This window comes from Aotus nancymaae, unplaced genomic scaffold, assembly GCF_030222135.1.
Source record: "Aotus nancymaae isolate 86718 unplaced genomic scaffold, 86718_ANA_hifiasm-v0.15.2.pri h1tg000021l, whole genome shotgun sequence".
NCBI classification, from domain to species: domain Eukaryota; kingdom Metazoa; phylum Chordata; class Mammalia; order Primates; family Aotidae; genus Aotus; species Aotus nancymaae.
Genome location: NW_026988433.1, coordinates 28,877,133 through 28,903,312, shown reverse-complemented (window position 1 = coordinate 28,903,312; position 26,180 = coordinate 28,877,133). Strand labels below are relative to the sequence as shown.

General features: G+C 40.8%; 1 protein-coding gene and 1 long non-coding RNA gene across 4 annotated transcripts; one reads left to right on the top strand and one right to left on the bottom strand.

The window, feature by feature from the left end:
- Window positions 1–1,154: 1,154 nt before the first annotated feature.
- Window positions 1,155–21,366, bottom strand: NFYB (nuclear transcription factor Y subunit beta). Of its 3 annotated transcripts, XM_012469206.2 has the most exons (8): window positions 21,275–21,362; window positions 18,304–18,388; window positions 10,917–11,010; window positions 8,340–8,470; window positions 6,052–6,249; window positions 4,393–4,474; window positions 3,564–3,643; window positions 1,155–2,966 (listed from the first exon to the last, which is right to left on the bottom strand). In XM_012469206.2, the coding sequence occupies exons 2-8, from the start codon at window positions 18,307–18,309 to the stop codon at window positions 2,934–2,936; spliced, it is 624 nt and encodes a 207-aa protein (XP_012324629.1). In that variant the 5' UTR covers window positions 18,310–18,388; window positions 21,275–21,362; the 3' UTR covers window positions 1,155–2,933. The 3 variants fall into 3 exon arrangements, with proteins under 3 accessions (XP_012324629.1, XP_012324631.1, XP_012324628.1); XM_012469208.2 differs by lacking the exon at window positions 18,304–18,388 and having other exon boundaries at window positions 21,275–21,366; XM_012469205.3 differs by lacking the exons at window positions 18,304–18,388; window positions 21,275–21,362 and adding an exon at window positions 14,627–14,823.
- Window positions 21,367–21,549: 183 nt separating this feature from the next.
- LOC135276227 (uncharacterized) lies at window positions 21,550–25,102 on the top strand. Its single transcript, XR_010343772.1, has 2 exons — window positions 21,550–22,171; window positions 23,998–25,102. It is a non-coding gene; the product is annotated as an uncharacterized LOC135276227 (long non-coding RNA).
- The last annotated feature ends 1,078 nt before the right edge of the window (window positions 25,103–26,180 follow it).

Genomic DNA, 26,180 nt, shown 5'->3' with positions numbered 1-26,180 from the left:
AGGAAACCCTGCACATGTAATACAGTGTAGGATGGGAAAAAATACAAATAGCTTCAAACACTGTCATATCAAAGCATGTGACATTAGGAAGGCACCATTTAAAAAACAATCCTTGCTGAACTCAAGAAGATTTTAAAGCATCTCCATTAAACTGAGGTAGTGAGGGAACAGACAGAAGCTACCTAAGACACAAGCTACCTAAGTCCCCTTCTTCTACCTTACTGAAACCCATTTCTCTAGTAGATACTCAAGAAAGCAATGTTTACAAAATTATAAAAAACATTTTTATAATAGGTTAACATGGGAGCTTGCATACATAAGTTCCAGAGGAGAAAACATGACATTCAGTTAAATGCAACATGGGCCAAGTAAGACACTGACCCCAGCTCTGACAAGCATAAATTAGGATATTATGCACCTGACACATGCAGAATGTCCATTTTCTTTCCCATCAGAGTATGAAGTCCATACCAAAAAAAAAAAAAAAAAAAAAAGTGACCTGATTTTACCTAGTGTAAAGTTTTAGTCAACACTACTAGCAAATTATGAAGTTTGGAAATTTGTTGTATTAGATACTGACTTAACATTTTAAATGGTCGAATTCCTGGGTTTTGGTTTTTTTTTTTTTTTGAGACAAGAGTCTGGCTTTGTTGCCCAGGCTGGAGATCAGTGGCATGATCTCGGCTCACTTCAGACTCCGTCTCCCAGGGTCAAGGGATGATGCCTCAGCCACCAGAATAGCTGGGACTACAGGTGCACACCACCACACCCTGCTAATTGTTTTATTTTTTGTAGAGACGGAAGGTTCGCTATGTTGGCCAGGCTAGTCTCAAACTCCTAACCTCAAAGTGATTCACCTGCCTCGGCCTCCCAAAGTGCTGGGATTCTAGGCGTGAGCCACCCCATACCTGGCCTCAAATTCCTTTTTTATCTTGATTCTCTACTCTAACATATCCCAATCTTTAAACTAATTTTACAGATAATCAAAGACCAAGTGCTTTTATCAGTTATATAGTGACACACTGCTTGGATCAAATGGAAAATATTTTAAAATACACTCATAATGAAGTATCAAAACGGTTAAAATTTTGCATATTTGGTAACCCAGCAATACGTCTAAGAATTTAAGAAAACAGTCATGGATGGACACGAGATTCAGTGAAGTGTTGTTTATACTGTGAAAAGATGTAAATAGTCAAAATATCCAATAGAAGATTAAATAAATTATGATTGAGTCATATAACAGAATAATAAACCAATAAAAATGGTGCAGAAGACTATGCATGACCTGGAAAAGACGATCGCAATATATTGTTAAGTGAAAAAAGCAGGTTACAAAACGGTATGCACAATATGAGCCGATTTTTATAAAAATATACATATTTAGCAATGTAAAGGGACAAATGATAGTTATCAAAATATTGACATTGGTTCTTTCAACATAGTAGGATGATTATTGATTTTGCTTAACTACTCCCCCATTTTTTCCTATTTGAATTTATTATAATGAAAATTATTTTTAAAATGGAGAGTAGAAGATGAGGGCATTATTAACCTCTGATTAGCGCAAATATAGTCCCAAAGGCTCCTGCTGGCAAAGAAATGTTTCTATTCAGCCTGTATCTGGGAAATTGCTTCTACCTTATAAATCTGAGTGTCCTTCAAAGATGATATTCACTCCAACTTCCTTTTAGGCAAACTATACAATAACAATTTTTGATATTAAAACTTAAAAAAAAAATCCCTCAAGTTAACACCAAAAATAATAGATGAGAAAATACAAATCCTCACTTTTTAAAAAAGAAACAATCCAAGTACATACTACTAAATTATACAAAGTTACATTATCTAAGTTTAGTTTATTGCAAAGATGAAGACAGCACACTAGAAGCTGGCGGCTTCTTTTTCACACCGTTCACAGCACTCACTCTGTTCTCCATTTCATTCACTCACCCATGCAAAAGGTCTGTACACACAATGATGTCTGATGTTTCTTGGTTTCCATAATATAAAAGGAAACTTAACATTTCCATTAAAAAGGTAAAATGAGGACATTTACCATCAGACTATAAAATTCCTCTTCTGTAAAAGGATACTATAGTACTTGAAGATATGCTTTGAAAAAAATCATGTACCAAATGAAAGGGGCACCATTTCAAGAGCACTAGGAGTACATTAAACTTAAATGTATTCCAACATTCTTAATAATGTAACTCAAAACCAAATCTAGTCTAAAAAAAGGTCCAATAATTAAAACTACATTAACAGGCACGATGAACAGTGTAAACACTGTTAATGGGCACCAAGTTGAACAGGGCAGACAATATTTGCTTCTGCATTCACACTTACTCAATTACATTGTTTTTAAAAAATGGTGCTGCTTAAACTATGAATGTTTTACCCAAAAAAATAATAATTTTAATAAATACAGCAAATGCTAGAAATCTAGCTAGGTTATCATGCAAGGTATAACCAAGACAAACTCAAATTTATAATAAAGGCAACTTGCATTCAAAATGAACTCTACCCTTATATTTTATTAAAAGGGCAAACATCATGAATTAACCCAGCTGCTTACTTGAATTACAAAAGTAACATGATTCAATATGAAAATAAGAAACTGTCTACAAATCTCTGACAGTAATAAATTGCAATATACAATGCATACAGGAGTCATACAGAGCAACAAACTCTTGTACAAAACAAAAATATTTTAATACCTTTAAAATCCAAATTTTTCTTTAAAATCATTCATGAAAAAGATTCTCAAGTCAGAATTAACACCTCAATTAGTCAAGCATCAGGAAGCTACATTACAGCTATTTAATATACAAAGATACATCTTTTCACCAGTCATTTCCTTCTGATGTCTCTGTTCCAGAATCATACAGACTCTCATTTCTCTACAATCCCCATTCCATCATTTCTTCAGATCATGAAAACTGAATTTGTTGAACACCAGAAATCTAAGATTAGAAAATTTAAATTGAGCAGAATTAAAGGAGATTAAGCATAACATATGCATATTATAAATATTCAGTGACAAAAAAGACAGTAACAAGTCTACTTCCCATTTTTTGTGTATCTTTCTAGAAATCTATGCAAATATAAACATTTTTAATTATTAAGAGACTACTATATACAGTTATCCATATTGAGAAAACAGAATTTTTAATAACCCTATTTTATCAGGTCTTTAATAACGTTGAAATTAGTTTATCAATAGATATAATCAATTTTTTTTTTCCTGGAGACAGAGTCTTGCTCTGTTGCCTAGGCTGGAGTGCAGTGGCATGATCTCAGCTCACTGCAACCTCCGCCTCCCGGATTCAAGTGATTCTCCCACCTCAGCCTCCCAAGTAGCTGGTATTAGATGTCCTGCCAATTTTTGCATTTTTAGTAGAGACAGGGTTTCACCATGTTGGCCAGGCTGGTCTTGAACTCCTGACCTCGGGTGATCCGTCCACCTCGGCCTCCCAAAGTGCTGGGATTACAAGCATGAGCCACTGCGCCCCAGCAATATAATCAAATTTTTTAAGCATTTAAAATACAAAGGACAGTACCTGTTGATATGATGTTGTGTAAACCATAACATTTTGTTGTTGACCATCTGTGGTTATTAAGCCAGCTGGTAACTGGTTAGCTAAAAGAAAAAAAAATAGTTAAAGAGGGAAAAGAACTTTATCTACTTTCTTGGGCTGAATCTTGAGGTTGTGCCATTAATGTCTCAGTACAATTCTGCCCCTTATCAATGATGTAGTCTTGGACAAAATAATAAATCCTCCAATTTTCCATTTTAAGAAACATTGCCTAAAAACCACATTTTTTTATACTGCGTTTTTCAATTTTCATATCTCTAACATGTACCTTAGCTAACTGCCCATGTGTACAAATCTGCAGACAGACTGGAAGAAGTGATTAAACTACACTGCATCATGAGGTTTGGCTGGGAGCAACACATAACTGAGCAGCATATATTTTACATGTGAGAAGTGTACTCACCATAGCCCTTTTATTTCACCAATATGACAATGATACTCAATGTAAAAAAAAAAAAAAGAAACCTGAGTTCAAATTTATTTAAACCATAAGATTTTACATTATAAACTACAATTCCTTAATATTAAATTCCTATCTCATGAATCTTTGCCAAAAACTAGGGGCTATGGAACTCAGTCAGAACTATTTGTGAAAGGTTATAATGTCTGCAGAATTAAAATTTTCTACACTTACCACTCACTGATTTCAAATAAAAGGGCGTGAACTGATAAGAACTATTTAAAATAGTGCTATGTCAAAATACTCAGTGTTGACATTCCAAAAATACCACTAGACGCTTAGTATGAATCACTGCTAACAATCTACATGACTTGGTATTATAACAATGCTTACTAAATGCCTCCTCTGTAAGCTCTTCACTTAATCCATCTGTAGCTGTGACTGCTCCACCAATTCCCTTTTCTCCTTTCATAGCCTGAGGAAGGAAAAAAAAAGTCACTGATACTCAAATGAAATTGTCTTCCAAATAAGAATGCTTACCTATTGCCTAAAATTAGGAGCTTCTATTATTACAAACTCTAAGCAGAGTATTTATTAACACATCTGGTTAATTACATATGAAGAAGGCTTTCAAAAGGCTAACTTTTGATATAAGCTGTAATCACTATAAGACAGAGTTAGTAATGACCTAGAAAACAAAGTATTTATAGATAAAAATAAATTATTCTAATTCTACACCACATCAAAGGGATAAGAGAACTCTACTTACAGATGAAGAAGTCTGTAAAATACCACAAATATTGAGCTTATAAATCTACTACAAATGATTCAAGTTATCACTTAAGTATATAATGTCCTTCAGCTAACTGGGCAGTACTATAGCAAGTTGAGAATTAAAAATTCCTAAACCAAAATTAGTTTGGCCAAATACCTCTAGGATTCTATGATACTGAAGATTTGTAAAAGTACGGTCAGAAATTTACACACTTTTTTCCTACTTGAATCATTCCATGCAATTATCACTAATTTAATGGGATTCAAACACTAAAGATATTAAGGATATATTTTGAAAGTAATGTGAATCTGACAACAACTAAGCTGACGTGTGGAAATAAATATTCTGAACTCAACTGCTTTTCACAAAATCCATTCCCACAGGCAAAGATAAACCTAAGAGGAAGTATAGAAGAATTCAATCAGTAATAAGAAAGACACGATTATACCTTCCTCTTTTTTATTATCTTACTACTTTTAATGCTACTTCCTTTAAATTAACAATAGCAGCAAGAAGTAACATTAATGAGCACTGAACATTATTTACTTAGTCCCATCAATAATTCTATGACATAGGTACTATTAGCCTCATTTTACAGATGAGGAAACCAACACCTTTAAAGTACTGAAATAATCTGTCCAAGGCCATAGAATTTGCATGTGGCAGAGCTGAGATTCAGCCTCCTGGTAGTCTGAATCCAAAGTCTGTGCCCTTTCATCATTATGTAACTATGCTATGGTTAGTAGTAACCAAAGGGAAAAAGAAAGGACTTAGTATTTAAATACTGTAATATAAGTCAGTGATCCCCAACTCCCAGGCTGCAGGCTGATAAGGGTCCCTGGCCACACAGCAGGAGGTGAGGGGCTGGTAATCCAGCATCACCACCTGAGCTCCACCTCCTGTCAGATCAGTGGCGGCATTAGATTCTCATAGGAGCTCGAATATTGTTGTGAACTCTGCATGCAAGGGATCTAGATTGTGCATTCCTTGTGAGAATCTAACTAATGCCTGATGATCTGGGGTGGAACAGTTTCATCCTGAAGCCATCTGCCCTTCAAATCCCTCCCCCGACCCCAATCCGTAGAAAAACTGTTTTCTGCAAAACGGGTCCCTGGTGCCAAAAAGGTTGGGAACTGCTGATATAAGTGACTGAATACTTCTGAGAAATGTTACATAATTTACTACAAAATAAAGTTTTTAAACAAATAATACATTTAAAAAGTTAAAGTAAATAATGTCTCTTTTCTTGAAAGCACAATGGGAGACATTTTCCTTACCTCTCTGAATTTCTGAAGGTATAATTTCAGAGGTTCCACATAACTGTCAAAGCCTAAGGTAGACATGGCAAAGAGAATGTCCTCTCCATTGATTGTTTTCCGTTTCTCTTGATGGCACCTTTCACTTGCTTCAGACGTTATAAAACTGATGAACTCACTTACACATTCTTGAACACATTCTTTGGCATCTTTTGCAATCTGAAGAGAAAATTACAGGTAAATTACAGAAACTATAAGCATCACCTTCCTAACAACCTATAAAAATAAAAGCCTATTCAGAAGAACACATCTTCATTTTATGACTACTTAATCTCTTAAATATGTTATAACATTAATACAGTGTGTGCTATCAAAATTCCAAACCTCAGAGTCAGAATAAAAAGTCAAATACAAGTGAGAGAAGCCATGAAACTATTTACAGAAAACAAATCTAATTTAGATATGAAAGAGCAATCACTGGATGTTCCTACCACCCCCAGAGGATGAAAACTCTTACTAACCAAATGCCCCTGGAAATTCAATTCCACATGCATATTTTGTGGGTGACTAAGGTACCACTTCTCTGCTCTAGCATTTTGATGAATAAAGACACCAGAAAATAAAAAACAAAAAGCAAAACAAAAACTAAAAAACTGAATTCACATAAGGCTTGGAAAAGAGCAAAACAGTAACATACGAGGCCGGGCGCGGTGGCTCAAGTCTGGAATTCCAGCGCTTTGGGAAGCCAAAGTGGGTGAATCATGAGGTCAGGAGTTTGATACCAGCCCAACATGGTGAAACCCTGTCTCTACTGAAAATACAAAAATTAGCCGGGTATGGTGGCACACGCCTGTAATCCTGGCTACTCAGGAGGCTGAGGCAGAAGAATCACTTGAACCCAGGAAGCAGAGGTTGCAGTAAGCCAAGATCACGCCACTGCACTTCAGTCTGGGCAACAGAGCGAGACTCCATCTCAAAAGAGAAAACAAACACACCAACAAATATTGGTGACTTTGTGACTTCTTTTATTATTGGGGATATATAGTGTCATATACAGGTTTTGAGTTTACTAAAAAGCTGCCTAAAGAAGCACACATCTGCCACTTCATTATAAAAACAATTCTTCCCTTAAGGGTCTGGGGTCTAAAAATCAAACTCCAATGGATTAATCATGCAATTACAAAGCCACTTATAACAGCAACACCACTCAAAATTCTTGCCGAAACCTACTGTCTTTCACCTCCATGCCTATTTTACACACTAGAGTGTAAACAAGAACTGCATGAATGCAGCCAAGCAAGACAATATAATATGAGCCACATATGTAAGTTTAGATTCTCCAGTAGCCAATATAAAAAAAAGTAAAATTAATTTTAATAGTATATTTAATTTAACCCAATATTATTACCATTTAATTTAACCCAAATTATTACCATTTAAACATAGAATCAATCTTTCAGTGAGATATTTTAATTCTTTTCTTCATACTAAGTCTTCGAAATCTGGTGTTTCAAATTTACAGCACATCTCCATTCAGACCAGCCACATTTCAGGTGCTCCGGGGCACGTGGCTTGTGGCTATGATACTGACCAGCGGCAGCCTTAGCCTATGTAAGCAACAATCAGCATCTGTGCCTTTTTTTTCCTTAAAACATAAGGACAAAATTCTCAAACTGTAAGTTCTAGGCCTAGTGATTATTCTAATAGCATATTTATTTGTACATTTTATTACTTCCATAAGTCTTTTTAAACTGTAATGACAAAAATTACCAATAGAAAATGATATAAAATGTGTGAATTTTAATTCAGACCAAGTGATGAGCAGTGACAATGAGTTTTTAAAAGTTCTAAGAAGACAAAACTACTTAAAAAAATCGTATCAGTTGAAATGTATGTTAGTATCTATAATTATGTAAAAATAGCTGTTTCCAAATACCAGGATTTGTTTGGGAAAATTCTTATTACACCTATATCAGACCAGTATGACCTAAATTTGCTGTAACATTATAGAAGTTACATCTTCATACACTCAAACCTGATAGTTCTGACAATGTACCTATTTTTTAAAACAGTCTTAATTCTATTTTATCTGCCTCCAATAAGTGGGAGAGGGGAGAACATTTGGGGACATGACAGAATTGAAAATGGAACACTGTTCAGTAACTGCGTATATAGACATGAAAGAAATATTTGATTTGCTGAAAGCCTGAATGATTGATATCAACAGCTAACTGTATTCGTGACCTATGAATTCATGTCGTTTCGTGTTTCCCTTGAAAAAAACAAGTTGAATTTCTCCTCTACGTTACCTTTCCCGTTTGAGGTATGGCATTTTTCATTATCCTAGCCACGTTTGCTATTGGAAGATATATATCTTGTTCTCTGAAACTTTCCTTTGAACCATTTGTGTCTTCATGATCATTCATGCTGTCCTCAGTATCTAAAGAAATAAAAATATTTAGGTTTAAAGCTTATTATTTCTATTTCAAGATAGAAAAAACTACCAAAATGATCCAGAATAAAATCATCCCGGTTCATCACTCAACCCCTATTTAGGAATTAGGATAGCAAGTCTTTTCATAATTTTTACAGAGCCAGAACTGAACTTTTTCATTAATTTCAAACTCATCGCCTAGAATGCTTTTTATTCTCAAATATACCTGCTACATCTTACCCGCCATTCTCCAAAAATCTCAAATAACATCTCCATAGCACCTTCAAAAATGATCTTTTCTTTCATAAAATACAAGTGCTTCTCTATGCCTTTTCTCTTACACATTTTAGAATTTTTATTAATCCTCATTTCTCCTATTAGATTTTTGCTACTTGATGTCAAGAATCAGCTTCGTGTTTCCTATAGCTTGGTATAGCACTTTCCACAGAGTAGGTACTCATAAATATTTACTGCATGACTTAGCTGTAAAACTTCCAGACTGTAACCTATGGCTCCTTCAATATTGCTAGATTAAGAGATAATATGTTTCTCCAAAGCCAAGTTTATATAAACTCATTTATGTAAAAGTCTATATAAAACTTTTAAAGCTGGCCGGGCGCGGTGGCTCAAGCCTGTAATCCTAGCACTTTGGGAGGCCGAGGCGGGTGGATCACGAGGTCAAGAGATCGAGACCATCCTGGTCAACATGGTGAAACCCCGTCTCTACTAAAAATACAAAAAATTAGCTGGGCATGGTGGCGCGTGCCCGTAATCCCAGCTACTCAGGAGGCTGAGGCAGGAGAATTGCCTGAATCCGGGAGGCGGAGGTTGCGGTGAGCCGAGATCGCGCCATTGCACTCCAGCCTGGGTAACGAGCGAAACTCCGTCTCAAAAAAAAAAAAAAAAAAAAAAAAAAAACTTTTAAAGCTGATATAAAGTTGTCTGTATAAAGTTTATATAAAATTCTACACAGAATGGAAAACTGGACTTGAATATTACTGACCCAGTTGGATTACTAATATAACTAGTTTTTGAACAAAGTTATAGCAGTGATCCAACTGTTTGTACAAAAAGTGAATTTTCAAATTATATAAATTTAGCTATAACTGAAGCTTGCACAGTACCAATAACATCCTTTTATGACTAAATGCTGTATCTTTTAAGTAAACTGCCCACTCTTCATATGTAAGTAAGCAAGGCACTTAAGTTGATTCAATTTACATTTTTATGTGTTTAAAATGATGTTATCAGAATAAATTTATTTCAATATCTGTTTCAGGATGAAATTAATCCCTCTGGCAAATTTCTTCTGAAAATATATCTCAATTTTTAAAAATTTTACAAGTCAGGCCAGGCATGGTGGCTCATGTCTGTAATCCCAGCACTTTGGGAGGCCCAAGTAGGCAGATCATCTGAGGTCAGGAGTGTGAGATGAGCCTCACCAACACGGTGAAACCCTGTATCTACTAAAAAGTAAAAAATTAGCCGGGCGTGGTGGTGGGCACCTGTAATCCCAGTTACTGGGGAGGCTGAGGCAGAAGAATTGCTTGAACCCAGGAGGTGGAGGTTGCAGTGAGTCAAGATTGCACCACTGCATTCCAGCCTGGGTGACAGAGCAAGACTCCATGTCTCCAAAAAAAAAAAAAAGTTTTACAAATCAAAATGCCACAAAAGTAAATTATTTCCGATAGGCCAACATAACACTGCCCTTTTTTTTTTTTTTTTTTTTGAAACAGGGTCTTACTCTGTCACCCAAGCTGGAGTGTGCAGTGGTACAAACACAGCTTGAGGCCTCCACCTCCCAGGCTCAAGCGATCCTCCCACCTCAGCCCCCAGCCCCCTAAGTAGCTGGGACTACGGGTACATGCCACCAAGCCCAGCTAATTTTTGTATTTATTTTGTAGAGATGGGGTTTCACCATGTTGCCCAGGCTGGTCTCAAACTTCTGAGCTCAAGTGGTCCTCACCTCGGCCTCCCAAACTACTGGGATTACAGGCGTGAGCCAGCACACTGAGCCAATACTGCCATTCTAATACCAGACATAGTTCAAAGTTAATATTGAATGAAACCCAAAAAATCGTAAATGGAAAAAATATAATAGCTAGAAATTTAACTCACCCTCTAAAGAATTATTTTAGTTACCCTACCAATAGATTACAAATTTCTCATTTTTAACATTTAAACAGGAAGTCGGTAACAAATTTTAAAAGAAACTATACACGTTTTAGAAAAGGTGTATTTTTATAGTAAAAGTCTTTTCAAGGACTCACTCTTTTGAGGACTATTTCTAATAAAAAGGGCATGGTACTCCTTTTTAGACTTTCTCATTCAACCATGACACAAGATTGTAAATTTTCCTATAAAGACAAAAGTAACCTAGAATACCATATTAATGAAATGTCCACTTTCTAACTTGTTTCAACTTGTGAATTTGGTTCTGTGGCTTGCTTACCATCATGAGGCTGTATAACATAATGACTTCCTCCAATGTAGTCTGCAGAGATTCCTAGTTGAGAAGCATCTGTTGTAGAACTGTCACCATCCATCTATGAGGAGAAAAACAGCTTTTCAAAACTTTTCAAAGTACTAACAAACGTAACAGATGCAACACTTATAAACCGTTACAGGATGATGGGTCAATTACACTTTTCATAGTCTTGAGCTTACTAAAAAAGAATTTATATTTCTTGTTTTTTAAATTAATTACTTTTTTTGAGACAGGGTGTCACTCTGTCACCCAGGCTGGAGTGCAGTGGCATGACTTCCCAGGCTCAACCTCACAGGCTGAAGCAATCCTCCCACCTCAGCCTCCCAAGTAGCTGGGACTATAGGCATGCACCACCAAAATTAGCCAGTTTTTTTGTATTCTTAGTAGAGGTGGGGTTTCACTATGTTGCCCAGGCTGGTCTGGAACTCCTGGCCTCAAGCAATCCACCTACCTGAGCCTCCCAAAATGCTGAGATTACAGGGATCAGCCTGTATTTCTTGATTTGGAAACTCTCCCACAATTTGCCCATGATTCAAGATTTCCCTATCCATCTTCCATAAGTGATAAGCATAAGGCCAATAGGGACAAGGAAATGAATCTAAAGCATATGTCTCTTTCTTTTCAAGTGCACAGTCTTCAAATCTGGTACACATGCAACCCTGACTTACAACCTAATTTATCCCTGGAATGATGATCAGCTTAGTAAAGCTGGACACCGTGTCATGCACCTCTAGCCCCAGCCACTCAGGAGCTGAGGCAGGATGGTTGAGCTCAAGAGTTTGAGACCAGCCTGGTCAATGTAGTGAGAACCTGTCTCTTTTTTTTTTTTTTTTTTTTTGAGATGGAGTTTCGCTCTTGTTACCCAGGCTGGAGTGCAATGGTGCGATATCTCGGCTCACCGCAAACTCCGCCTCCTGGGTTCAGGCAATTCTCCTGCCTCAGCCTCCCGAGTAGCTGGGATTACAGGCACGCGCCACAGTGCCCAGCTCATTTTTTGTATTTTTAGTAGAGACGGGGTTTCACCATGTTGACCGGGATGGTCTCGATCTCTTGACCTCGTGATCCACCCGCCTCGGCCTCCCAGAACCTGTCTCTTAAGAAAAACATCAGCTTAAGTCATCAACTGGAATTCACCTGTACACATCACTTGCAGCTCTCCTGCTAAAGCCTGATTTTCCTTTTGCTCCTGCTGCAAACTTTCTTTGCTTTCTCATAGAAGTTCCAAAATAGACAATGTCTCCATTCAAACTGTTACTTGGTATAAGAAGCATAGGGATTCCCTGCACAATTCTATACCCAGGTAACCCAAAAGTACACCCATGTTTTGAGTGAATCCATAAACTCTGATTGTAGTCAAAGGTTAATTTTTTTCTTCCTCTGCCAAGTCAGGGCCAGGTGTTGTGGCTCATGTCTGTAATCCCAGCACTTTGGGAAACCAAGATGGGAGGATCACTTGAGCCCAGAAGTTCAAAATCAGCCTGGCAACACAGTGAGACCCTGTCTCTAAAATAAAAATAAAAAAATTAGCCAGGCATGGTGGCATGTGCCTGCAGTCCCAGCTACTTGAAAGGCTAAGGTGGAAAGATCACTTGAACCTAGGAGGTTGAGGCTGCAGTGAGCCATGATCACACCATTGCACTCCATCCTCAGTGACAGAGTGAGACCCTATCTCAAAAAAAGGGAGGGGATCAGGAAGATGTTAGATTTATGTATAAAGATAAGAAAATTACATGTACAGACAAGAATAAGAGTTAAAATTCCTGTTTTTAAAAAGTCTGCTTAATAGCCAGGCATGGTGGCAGGTGCCTGTAATCCCAGGTAGGAGAATCGCTTGAACCCAGGAGGCAGAGGTTGCAGTAAGCCCAGATTGCACCACTGCACTCCAGCCCAGGTGACAGTTCAAGACTCTACCTTAAAAAAAAAAAAAAAAAAAAAAAAAGTCTGCTGTTCAAAAAAAAAACTGAACTGACTCCATTCAATTTCACCAACATGGCAGATCCTAGAAGGCTTTCTGTTTTGCAAATACTACTACTCAAAATATCTGTGAGTGAAAAAATTTAAATGCATGATCTGAATAAAAAGTATAGCAAAAATCAAGTGTAATTCATATGTACTTTCAGGCTGAACAAAGAAGAGAAATTTGATCCTTCATTGAGGCCCAGGACCCAGTATAAATTTAATGTTATTCATTGCAAAATTTTAGTCCTTGTGAAACACATGTCTTCTCCATCTCTGTTGGATTTTTATTTAATATTAAAATACTGGGCTAGTTTCCAGGTCTTCAAAAACATGGCATTTCTTTCATGCATCTACTGACTGTGATGCTAATATAACTGTAGCTAGAGATACATTTCTGTAATTTATATAGTGGTTTTAAGGGGATAGAAAATAGAATTCACAGACCTTTAATAATCTGTGAACATAGGGTACCTATTTATTGATACTTTTTAGTAGCCTCTAAGAAGTAAACGACAAAGTCAGTGACCTGATTCTGACTCTCCTACTGATCCCCTGAAAATAAGCATCTCTGCCAATTAAATGTATTTCCATATAAAATGGAAATAACAATACCACCCTCCCCATCTTAAACTAACACAAATGAATGTGAAACACTGCCCAAAAATCAAATGCTATTTTGATCCTAAAATGCTAACATACTAGGAGAGTATCCTTTAATGGACATGATGATGGATTTATTACAGCCATAAAAGAATGATCAATTAATGATAGCTGTGAGTTGACCAGCTTTTACAATAACCTAAGGAAGATCAAGGTGCAAGAGACAGGACCAAAGTTTTGTTTCAGAGCCTACAATTGGAAACAAAGCTTTGGTTGGGGGTGGGGAGGGCAGAGGGTGGGGAGGACAGGCGATGGGGTAGGAAGAATAACAGAAATTCTTCTCTAAGTGAATGTCTACATGATAACATAATTAGCTGATGAACAAGACACTGTTCAAATAACCAAGTGCATCTAAAAGATGAATTAATTTAGAAATATAACACAAACAAAAGTATTAAAGGCAAAAAGTTTAAATCATATTATCTTGTCATGCACTGGAATGAGCAACAAGATTATCATCTGGACTAACAGCATTAGCCTTTCTAAATCTGTCTTCTAAAAGTGAAGATAAAAGTATTTCCTAGAGTTGTCAGAATTAAATAAAGACTAGAAAGCTGCTACAGACAGTGTTTGGCATGTAGTGTACCCCACAGACATTAGCTCTCATCCTCCCTCCTTTGAAGAGAAGCCGCACATCATCTGCTAAACTCTGTATGTCTTCGGTTCCGCAAATTGTAGCTCTATCATTTCACACCTTCTGTCTTCCTTTCCTCTATCTTTTTACCATTAAAATCCTGCCCCAGACTTTAATCCCAGTGTTCTCTATTCTCCTTGAATCTTTCTGTTTTATCCCTTACTGCAATTCAAAAACAAATGTCTGTTCTTTAAAGCTCTACGGCACTTAGTGCCTTGCACTCAATAAGTCAGCCTAATCTTTGATGCTTAGAATATGCTAGCCATTCTCCTATATATAAGAATGATGGAAAAAAACTTGCTGGATGCATCCCAAAGGTTTTTCCTAGGTCTAAAACAGCCTATAAAAATTTATAAAACAGACTGTAGATTGTCAGTAAGGCAGTCAACAAATATTTACTGAGTGAGTGCTTAGTATTTACCAGGTCCATGCTATGTGCTGGTCACGTAGCTGGCAACAACAGACAAGGTCTCTGTCCTCAGCTTGCAGGGAAGACAAATGTTACATAACCTGGGAGGCAGGGTGAAGGGGTGGAGAGCGAAGCCTATTAGTCCTTCCAGGACACAGGCTCTGGAATCGAATCACCTAGTTTGAATTCCCTGCCACTTACCATGAGACCTTGAACAAGCTGGGTGAGAAGACTTAACCTCCCAGGGCTCCTGTACAGGTTAGGAGATAATCCATGTAAAGACAGCACAGTACATGGGCATACTCAATAAGTATTACATATAGCTATTAAAATAATTACAAATAAGTAATTGCTAGTGCCAAGTACTAAGAAAAACAAAGATGTTTTGTTATGTGCTATGTGAGCTTACTCCAAAAGGGACCTCACTTATCGGAGGGGTCAAGAAAGGCTATCTTAGGAAATCACATTGAAAATGAGATTGAAAGATGAATAGAAATCAGTCAGGCAAAAAGAAAGGTGGGAAACGAATGTTCCAGGCAGAGAAAACCAAGAAATACAGTACTGGTGGACTGGAATGAGCTAAGGAGGGGCTAGATCAAGCAGTGTCCTGTGGACAAGAGGAAATCAAAGAAGAGTTTTAAGCAGAAAAGCACAAATCACAGTTCTATTTTAAAAGATCTCTCTGGCTATAGTTCAGTACAGAAACCAACCTGGAGGGCAGCACGAAAAGGCACAGAAGATCAGTGAGGACTATAATGCTGCAGTTAAGGCATGACTTGAGGCAAGATAATGATCATTTTAGCATCAGATCCAGGCGAGAGCGATGGAGCTCAAGAGAAGCACAACTACTAGACAGCTGTTGAGTAGGTGACTTGGTGACTGACTGATAGAGCTACAGGAAGACCAAGGATAATGAATGATGGGATTCTTGCAGCTGCAGAGACAGACAGCTGTCACTGCAGAGAATGGGAGAGTAAAGGGAGGGCAGTGCTGGACAGCACAGAGCCTAGCCAAAGCTAATGACTGTGAATTTACAGTGGTGCATGCCAATATGTCCAGTGTGACACCTGAAAGGCCTGATATGAGAATACTAAAGCGAAAATGTTGGATTTCATCTGGGTGACAAGGCTGGAAGAGCATAGCATGTAGGATAATGACAAGGGGACAATGATGAATCATTAGACCTAAGGGAACTGAAAAATATGGACAAATAAATTCATTTTAATGACTATTCTAATCATTTAGTTGAACTGACAGAATTATTCTTGAAAATATTTTGTGAAATAAACAGGTAGCGGGCTAAGCTAATAAATCTTTATTCTTTTTGACGCAGCCATGTTTAAACTATGCTAATAACGTGTTCCACAAACAAATACTGCCCTCTTTAATGTTTACATTTATTGAACACTTTCTAAATAGCTCTTGCAATGTTCACAAGCCTGTGACGCAGGTGAGAAAACTGAGGTACAGGAGGCTAATGATTTGCCCGAGGTGACACAGTAAATGGGGCTGAAATCCAGGGCCTCAGATGCCAAGTACTCTCTACAGCATTCCTGCCTGGTAGTTTTTCATGGAGTCCTTACACCTACTTCTTTAATTTGTCCCCTTTAAATTCTAAGGCTATGCATTATACATGGAAAACATTGAAATTAGCTCCTTAAACCAGAACAGTGTTTGTGAGATGGTTAAGAAGCATGCTCTGGACTGTGGTGAGGAACACGGCTCTTAGGAACAATTTCGTGGGTTTGAAGCTTGGCTCCCCATTTATGAGCTCTGTTTGTGTGTTCAGCTTCCCCATTTTTAAAGTGATGCTGCCATGAGGAAGCTATTGTATAAAAAGTACTTAGCAAAGTACAAGATACATAGTAAGAACTCAACAAATGTAATCTAGTATTAGTATTGTCCCTTCAAATACAGTTCTCATCATCCTTCCAGGCAGAGATTCCTCACTCTTTTAATTTACCCTTTTACCTGTTTTCTGTATTACATTCCTTTTCTCTCTCTGAGGATAAGAAATTATACAGATTCCTCTTCTCTCACGTATCTTCAGTCCTCCTTACCAGCTCCTTCACTCTTCCTTAAACATGCTTAGTCTCCCTCATTAAGCACACGGAAGTCACGGAGATATATAAAACCTTAATTCTGCCCCATACCCTTGCCTAGCTACCATTCTTTCCCTGACAGTCGTTAGACACCTCTTCATTCCTATTTAAACTCCCAAATATGTAATTTTTAAGCCCAACCCAGAATGAAACCACTCTTAAAAGCTGCCAGTGATCTTGTCCTCATCCTACTTGACTGTTCTTTGTAGTGCTGGCTACTGCCGGCCACACATTTATGCCTGGAATTCTCTCCTACTCTAATTTCCAAAGCAATATTTTTTCCTCCCACCCCATTAGTTTCACCCAAGGTTATCCTTCTCTTTCTTCCCTTATTTTCTTAATGAACTCACTAAATATCACTTCTATGCTCCTAAATTTCAAATCTACAACCAATATCCTGCTTGCCACTCAAGCAACCCATGCCTATAGAGCATGTCTAATATCCCATCACTGCAAATTTAAGATATTGGGAAATGAAACTCACCTTCCTCCATCCCCTGGAAGGGAGCAAGGAGGGAGATTTCCCTTTCCACTACCGCAATTCTACTAATACCAGCTTTTCACTCTGCCCAGCTAAATATACCAGCATCATCTCAGGTTCTTCCATCTCCTTTAAGCTCTACCTCATCTATTACCTCCTAAAAAATGTCTCCTAGATATGCTTTTCCTTTCCTATTTCCACTGGATTACTACCCAGCCCATCTAAACATATTGTTATAAGACAAATCTCACCACAACACCACTTGTGTAGCTATTGAACCTATTCTCAAAGGTTCCTAAAGGTCGCCTATGTGAAATCCAAACTTCATTTTCATGACTTCACATGAGCAGATCGCACATTTAACCTAACCAAACTTGTTTCCTACTCTTCTCTATCTTCATGGTTAATAAAAATCTTTGTGCTAGAATGTGCTTTATTTAGGGATCACCGAGTACATTTCTTTCATTTTAGGAGTGAAGCAACCATGGCTCAAAGAAGCTGTGACACGCCCAAGGTTACAGATAGAGTAGCACATCCAGAATTACATATCCAGAGGCGTCAACTGCTTTCTCTTTCCTACATTATCCTTTGAAATCTGCCCTGGACCATGCATCTCTACTTCCAATCCCCTAAACTTAAGTTACCCATTCCTGCCACCAGGCATTTGCTTTTGGTGAGACTCTTCACCTATTCATTCCCATCCTCTACTTTAAGGCTCAGTTCAAGGTGTGCAGGATCCCTCTGATATTCCCCAGTACCCAGGCCCACCACATCTCTCTTCTTCCCACATCGACTGCACTTAAGAGTTAACATTTTCCATTCAGGGCGTAACTGTCCCCTAAGTATTCAATTAATTGGCTAAATAGCCCCTTAACAGCTGGGACAAACACTCTATAGCCTCAACAGCACTTACGGGCCCAAGGGAAATAATACAAGCAAGAACATGAAAATAAGGAAGCAACAGGAATTGAGTAGAGGTACTGTCTGTCTAGACCTGAAATGCATTCATTCTATCAGGCATCTCCAGTATAAATCAGTTATAATTTTATTTCCAACCAATTACTGTTCAAATCTAATTAACAACCAAAATGGTAAAATATACTTACTGTCATGAAATACTATCAGAACCGTGTTGTCAGTGGTGTTGAAGAACACCTGTCTAAAAAGGTGTCTAATCTTTGCTATTTCAACCTAAAAGATAAACATCTATTAGGACCTAACATCTATTAGTAGTAAAAGCATATCAAATATATCACCTATAGGTTTTCTCATAAAATTAAAGAGGCATGTATAATTTTGTCTAATATTCTTAATCAATGGAGTACATGTTATAAAATAGTATTAAAAGGCACCCAGTAAATGTTTGTTGAATTGAAAGACTTATTTTGGAGAACTTACAAGTTAATTCCATGGGGAGAGAAGAAAATGAATTTTCCAACATAACCCTGAATTCAGTCACATTCATCATAAACATTCATTACAATACACCAAATAGGAACCAAATTATGTAATATGCAAGAGACCAAAAATTATACATCTAAATTACTTAAAACATTAACACCCAAGACACAAACATATCCCTTATCAACTTAATTTTTTGGTGATGGTTTTCTTAAATGTTTCAGAGTAACATTTAGGCACTCTATAGCTCAAGAGGAGGAAAAAATTATCTCAGAATATAATGCTTTTCAATTAAGAATCTGAGATCATACTGTAATGAAGATACATTCTGCACTGAGAAGACATCAAAAAAGCAACACAATCAAGACCCTTATTTATAATTTTGAAGCACCACCATTTTTGACTAAAATTGCATCCAAATAGCACTTCAGTCTCACTGTAATGCATAAATAGCTGAATAAAATAGTATCAACTGCAATGTTACAACTTGCATTTCTCATTTGCTCCATTCTCTTTTGCAAATGAAACAATTAAATGGGGGAGGGGTAGGATGCCAAAACAAAAACACATCCTTTCAGTGTTAATTTTTTTTTTTTTTTTTTTTTTTTTGAGACGGAGTTTCACTCTTGTTACCCAGGCTGGAGTGCAATGGCGCTATCTCGGCTCACCGCAACCTCCGCCTCCTGGGTTCAGGCAATTCTCCTGCCTCAGCCTCCTGAGTAGCTGGGATTACAGGCACGCGCCACTATGCCCAGCTAATTTTTTGTATTTTTAGTAGAGACGGGGTTTCACCATGTTGACCAGGATGGTCTCGATCTCTTGACCTCGTGATCCACCAGCCTCGGCCTCCCAAAGTGCTGGGATTACAGGCTTGAGCCACCGCACCCGGCCTCAGTGTAAATTTTAAAGGGAGTATACTGATACGCATCCCAGCATGAAATCTAGCAAATAGCAGAAAAAAATGGTAGCCACTGAACTGAATGTTATAAATGCCACTAAAAGGGTCCAGGCAGCAAAGACTGCTTGACATTTGTTATATTAAAAGTATTTTCTAATTTCTCTTCAAATATTAATAGTATCCGCTAACCCTAAATCTGCTCAGAAAAGTCCTTCCTTGTAACGAAAAACGTTATTTTTTTAAGGGTGTCTTTGTAAAAATAAGCCCTCAGAACACTTAAAATATGGGAGCTATATTTATGTATTTTGCTTGGAATGGGGGAGGGGGGGTGTGGGAAGGGGAGTCACACCACACTCACTCACCCAAATAGTTGATTCAGTATATATTTAGACTCAGTACATTAAAGAAAAATACTGTCACCTCATATGGTACATATTTTCTTAAGGGCAGGTTATGATATATGTAAAAGCTCTAGGGAATGCATACATCTGTTTAATGTTTGAAGAAATGCAAATTTGTATCCAAGAAAAGCAGTAGTCCCTTCCTCCACCCTCTATTCTTTGGCATCAACAACCAGAGTTTTGCATCAATATACAGTAATCCTTAAATTAAGCTACAAGAGCAGTGCAGGGAAGGAATAATTGCCTTTTAAGGAATTTTGGTTAAACTTCCAATACTTTACAAATAAAACCCCCACTGACTAGTGCCACTGATATTGATCCGTTTACTTTCATCACTTTATGTTGCTGATTAGTTTCCATACTAAGAGAGCTGAAACCACATCAGTGATTTTGTGGCACGAACCACGAAACTATGGGGTCCATGCGGGTGAGTGAGATGCCATTTTTTTTTAAAGGTCGCAGGCTACCTAACCTTGTTTAAATTATCCTGCTAGAGTACTTTGGGCAAGATTATGATTTGTGGGTGATCTGTAATTCTTTGTTCTCTAAGACTACGGCTCCTTAAGGCCCTGCATATCCTCCCGCCTCCCAACACCGATTAAAACCTTAGTCCAATCCGAAAGCCTTCCTTCCCACCTTCGGGGCAAGTCCAGGGACCGCAAGCCGCCAGATGGCTGCATTCTTTACGCGCAAACCAGATTGCGGGGAAGCCAAAGCCATGCCTTCCTCCCCACGCAGGTGCCCGGGTGGCCCCGGCCCCACGGCCCGGTCCCGCCGAGCTGTCAGTCCAGCGAGTGCCGGGAGGCCGCCCCCGGCGCGCATCCCCCGACTCGCCCGGCCGCCCCGGCCCCGCGCCCAAAGCCTGCCTCCCGCCCGCCGCGCGGCCCCCGGGGTGTGCGGGCAGACAAAGCGCGGGGCCCCGCCACAGCCCCGCGGGAGGGAGGGGGGCGCCCCCGGGGACCCGCGCGGCAGCCGGGGCTACGGGGCTACGGGGCTCGCACAAAATGGAGCCGGCCCGGGACGCCGCCGACAGCGGGGCCCCGACGCAGCCCCGCGGCCCCTCCTCGGCCCCGGGCCCGGAGCTCAACGGCAGCGAGCGGGAGGCGGCCTGGCCCGCGTCCCGCCGCTCCTCAGCCCGGTGCACAAAGAGCCGCGCCGCGGCCCCGCGCCCGCTCCCCGGCCCGCTGCGAGAGCGGCCTCGCAGGCGCTGGCGCGGGCCCCGGCCCCAGCCCCGGCCCGGGTGGGAGGGCGGGAGGCGAATGCCCCCGGCCGCGGCGGCGTTGGCGGCGGGGACGGCGCCGGGAGGAGACGGACATTTCATTCGAGCTAAAGTGGAGTCGGTTTAGGAGCGATCATTGGCCGAAGCGAGACACAAACCTCCAATGCAGCCCTGGTTGGCTCCCGTCTCCAATCGGCTGTTTGGTTGGACAGAAAATGGCTGCGAAGGAACCAGTCCCAGCGCGGAGCTCCGCTTCCAGGACTCGGCCTCCCCTCCCTCCGCCGCGGGCCGCTTCCCTCGGCGCGACACCCTCCCTCCGCGCCGCCCGCGCGCCCTCCCGCCGCAGCTCCGCCCCGTTACGCCCCCGGCCCCGCCCCGCGCGCCCGCAGGGCAGCCGCGCCGCTCCCTACCCAGCTGCTCGTGGCGCTGGGGCTTCTAGGGCCCGGCCCTGGCGCGCCGTTCAGGTCTAGGCGGGCCTTCTTTCCTATGCTGACCCGGGCCTGTGCGAAGCGGGATCTGTCGGGCCTCCCTCTCTTTGTCACGGCTTTCCTCCCCACGTGGAGGTGTCTCCGCCTCCCGAGCTCAGCCTGCCTGCGCCTGGATTTTTAAGAAGGGGAAACCAAGGACAGAAGCCGCCCCCTAGGACGACGCGCCCGGGCCACCGGGAGGGTCTGAACGGCGGGGACCTCCTGGAACGCCTTCAGCGCCTCCTGTTTTCTCTCCTTGGGTCCCTGTTACGGTCGCCAGATGCGCATCGCTCCCTGTCATTTGGTCCCTGAGCTTGGGTGTTTGTTTTCATATTTCATCTAAAGATACAGACCCCTGCTCAGTCTAGCCAGCCTTCACCCTCAATCTTGAACTTAAGATGCTGCATTTTCCACCCGCCCCCGCCCCTCTAGTAGTTGCAAATTGACAAGCGGCTTTTCCCAACCAGATGACATTTTGGCTGCAAGAATCCGCAGCCGGTTCTTCCCTCCGTGCAGCCAAGCTCCTTCTCTGTCTTTCCCTGACTGCAGTCCCGGGTCCAGCTTCGCTCATCAGTGACCATCCCAGAGGTGGGTAATCCAACACCACTCACTGCAACTGGAGCTGGGGGTGGCGTGCCGTCTACTTCCACTAAGCGAGTGGCCTGGGCCACATTAAACTCTCCAGCATTGATCATATAAAAATACAGAGAGTTTTTTTTTTATATAGAGTTCCTACTGTTTCTCAGCGTGTTTAAACATTTCTGGGGCAAGTATGGAAGAAAGGACAAATGAAAGCCCCAAATCGTGACAAGAGGAGTAAGTAGCAATGCCACTGTAGTATCAGACAACCTGACTTGAATTCCATCTCCCCTTCTTACTGGCTTGTGATCTTGGCCAAATGTCTGCTTCTCAGGGTTGTTTGGGATCATGTATACATAGAAAGCCCTTTAAAAAAAAAGTTATCCTAAGAGCTTTATATAGCATGAATTTCTTCGGTCTCCATCAAACATTTAAAAACTTATAGGCCAGGCGTCATGGCTCACGCCTGTAATCCCAGCACTTTGGGAGGCTGAGGCAGGTGGATCACTGGAGTCAGGAGTTTGAGACCAGCCTGGCCAACATGGTGAAACCCCATCTCTGCTAAAAATACAAAATAAGCCAGGTGTGGTGGTGCGTGCCTATAATCTCGGCTACTCAGGAGGCTGAGGCAGGAGAATTGCTTGAACCCAGGAGACAGAGGTTGCAGTGAGCCGAGATCGCACCATTGCACTCCAGCCTGGGCAAAAAAGAAACTCCATTTCAAAAACTGTTATTAAAAAAAAAGGAGTAGCCGGGCGCGGTGGCTCACACCTGTAATCCCAGCACTTTGGGAGGCCGAGGCAGGTGGATCATGAGGTCAAGAGATCGAGACCATCCCGGTCAACATGGTGAAACCCCGTCTCTACTAAAAATACAAAAAATTAGCTGGGCACGGTGGTACGTGCCTGTAATCCCAGCTACTCAGGAGGCTGAGGCAGGAGAATTGCCAGAACCCAGGAGGCGGAGGTTGCGGTGAGCCAAGATCGCGCCATTGCACTCCAGCCTGGGTAACAACAGCGAAACTCCGTCTCAAAAAAAAAAAAAAGGAGTAAAATTGGCCTGAGTTTAATTTCTCCCTTTCTCTATTTTTACCCATAAAATGGAGATTTAGGAATGAAATGATGTGTTCAAAGGCAGGAAATATAAAAACACGAGTAATAGAATTGGGAGAAGGATGACTAATTCTTCTCTCAGTTCTGGTTGGTGAACCAAAAGATGTGAAGATGAATACTTTACTAAGTTAATAGTTTATCATTTCAGTACTGTGGTTCTAAACTGTGTGCTTAATTCAAATTCCACGATAAGGTAATATCAGCTCCTACCATTCTACAGTCATTGTGCTAGGAGCCCAAGGGCTACAAAGGTGAATGAAGCACTCCCCTTACCCTGGAGAGCCAGAACTCTAGGAGAGATGGGACCCGACCACATCCTCTCCATAGTTGAATCCTAGGTCATCCTGCCTTGACAACCTGTGTTCTCTGTGTCTTCAGTATCTATTTCAGGAAGCCCCCAATAAATGTTAACCATTTTTCTGATGGCTTGGTGAAAGAAGTAGGCCAGGATCATAATTTAGTCTTGGAAAAACACTGCAGCTAAGCTAGTCTTTGCATTAAAGATCAGAGACAGGCAATTGAGTCTTTATTTCCAGTCTGTACACCACAGCTGCCAGTTAGTTTATATCGCTATTTATCTAGGCATCATAATTCAGCAAACAATGAAACAGAATCCCTGTCCTGATGAAAACTTCAGTTAGATTTTACTTCATCACTTCAATGAGACCTGGTAAAATTCCCATGCAGACAGTGTCTGGTAATATCTCTACTTCTACCTTCCAGATTCTTCTCTGGCTCCACTCTTCTCAATCCACTCTATGCACTGAGGTCTGGAAGGATCTGGCTTCAGCTTCCCTCTCCCACCCGGCTTGTGGCTCTTCTTCAATCCTGACCTCACCACCCTCTAGACCCACTGGCCTGTGCATTGCTCCTTACACGCACACCAACCTTAAGATCCTTACTGGCTCCTTTTCATCACTGAGGTCTTGCCTCTTCAACGAGGACCTTCCCTGACCCCTTCTTCTTAAGTAGCCCCACCGAGTTACTCTCCGTCCTGTCATCTGGCTGTATTATTCTATGTAAAAGTAAATATGATTATGTTTACTCCAATGCAGTTAGCCTAACTGGATTATCTTATTTATTTGTTGACTAAAAATATACATACCTAAAATGGAAACAGGCCAAGCTCAGTGGCTCAAGCCTGTAATCCTAGCATTTTGGGAGGCTGAGGAGGGCGAACTGCTTGAGCTCAGGAGTTTGAGGCCAATCTGGCCAACATGGTGAAACCCCGTCTCTACAGAAAATACAAAACTTAGCTGGGCGTGGTGGCGCACACCAGTAGTCCCAGCTACTCAGGAGGCTGAGGTGGGAGAATCGCTTGAACCCGGGAGGTGGAGGCTGCAGTGAGCCAAGATTGTGTCACTGCACTCCAGCCTGAGTGACAGAACAAGACTCTGTCTCAAAAAAAAAAGGAAACACTTCTCATTGCCCACCCTACTACCACCGTGGTTCAAGTCACATCTCTTGATAGGATTTAGATGTCCTGCCCAAATCTCATGTTGAAATGTAATCCCCAGTGTTGGAGGTGGTGCCTGGTGGGAGATGATTGTATCTTGAGGGTAGCTGTCTCATAAATGGTTGACCACCATTCCCTGGATGCTGTCCTTGAGCTAGTGAGTTCTCTCGGGATCTTGGTGGTTTAAAAGTGTATGGCACCTCCCCCTCTCCCTCTTGCTCCTGATTTCGTCCTGTGAAGTGCCTGCTCCCACTCTGCCTTCCACCATGATTGAAAGCTTCCTGAGGCCTTCCCAGGAGCAGATGCCAGCCTTATGCTTCCTGTACAGCCTGCAGAACTATGAGCCAATGAAACCTCTTTTTGTATAAATTACCTAGTCTCGGGTGTTTCTTTTTTTTAAACACATAGAATGCTTCACAAATTTGCGTTTCATCCTTGCACGGGGCCATGCATAAAAAATCGTTCCAATTTTAATGTATATGCAAGAAAAGCCTAATACATCTCTCGTGAGGGTGACTGCAGTGACTTGTCTCCCCTCTTCCACTCTGATACACATAGCCAGGATTTCAGATCCTCTGAAAATATAAGTCAAATCCTGTCACTCCACTGCTCAAAAATCTCCGATTAACTCCTTATTTCCCTCAAAGTAAAAGACAAAGACTTGGCTGGGCCCGGTGGCTCACGCCTGTAATCCCAGCACTTTGGGAAGCTAAGGCGGGTGGATCACGAGGTCAAGAGATTGAGACTATCCTGGCCAACATGGTAAGTAGAAACCCCGTCTCTACTAAAAATACAAAAATTAGCAGGGTGTGGTGGCTCGCGCCTGTAGTCCCAGCTACTCAGGAAGCTGAGGCAGGAGAATTGCTTGAATCCGGGAGGCGGAGGTTGCAGTGAGCCAAGATCACACCACTGCACTCCAGCCTGGCACCTGGTGATGGAATGAGACTGTCTCAAAAAAAAAAAAAAAAAAAAAAAACCACAAAGTCTTTCCAGTGGTCTTGCAAGCCATAGTGACAAGTTCCTTCATTCCAAGTTGAAAAACAAAAAGATACTGGTTGCTCTTTGGTCATAGTGACAAGAAACAACCAGAATCTGTTTTAATCAATCAATAACAATCTCTTGATCAGTGACTTGCTTCTGAAAATTAGCCAATCAGCAACAGCCACACTCCACTAATCTTTCTTCCACAGCTAAAGGTCAACTCATCTCTAAACAGTCCAGCTTCTAAGAGTTCACCAACTTCCAAACCCCATGCTTCCCAAAACACGACATAAGAGTCACAAATTCCTTTGTTCAGAGACACTCTATCTTACAAGTACTGCTGTCCTCTGCTTAGCAAGAAATATATTCAGCACTTAATTGTTGCAGATGTGAATGGTGGCCTCTTCACTGGTCAAGGCCCTATGGGATCTTTGATCTATTCCCTTTCCACTCTCCCTCTACCTTCATC

What these genes read in the sequence shown, in the direction of transcription:
- NFYB (XM_012469205.3), bottom strand. An exon ending in CCATACCTCAAACGGGAAAG is followed by an intron (nt 6,250 to 8,339) that starts GTAACGTAGAGG and finishes TTTTCTCTTCAG; the next exon opens with ATTGCAAAAGATGCCAAAGA. An exon ending in GCTTACAGAGGAGGCATTTA is followed by an intron (nt 3,644 to 4,392) that starts GTAAGCATTGTT and finishes TTTTTCTTTTAG; the next exon opens with CTAACCAGTTACCAGCTGGC.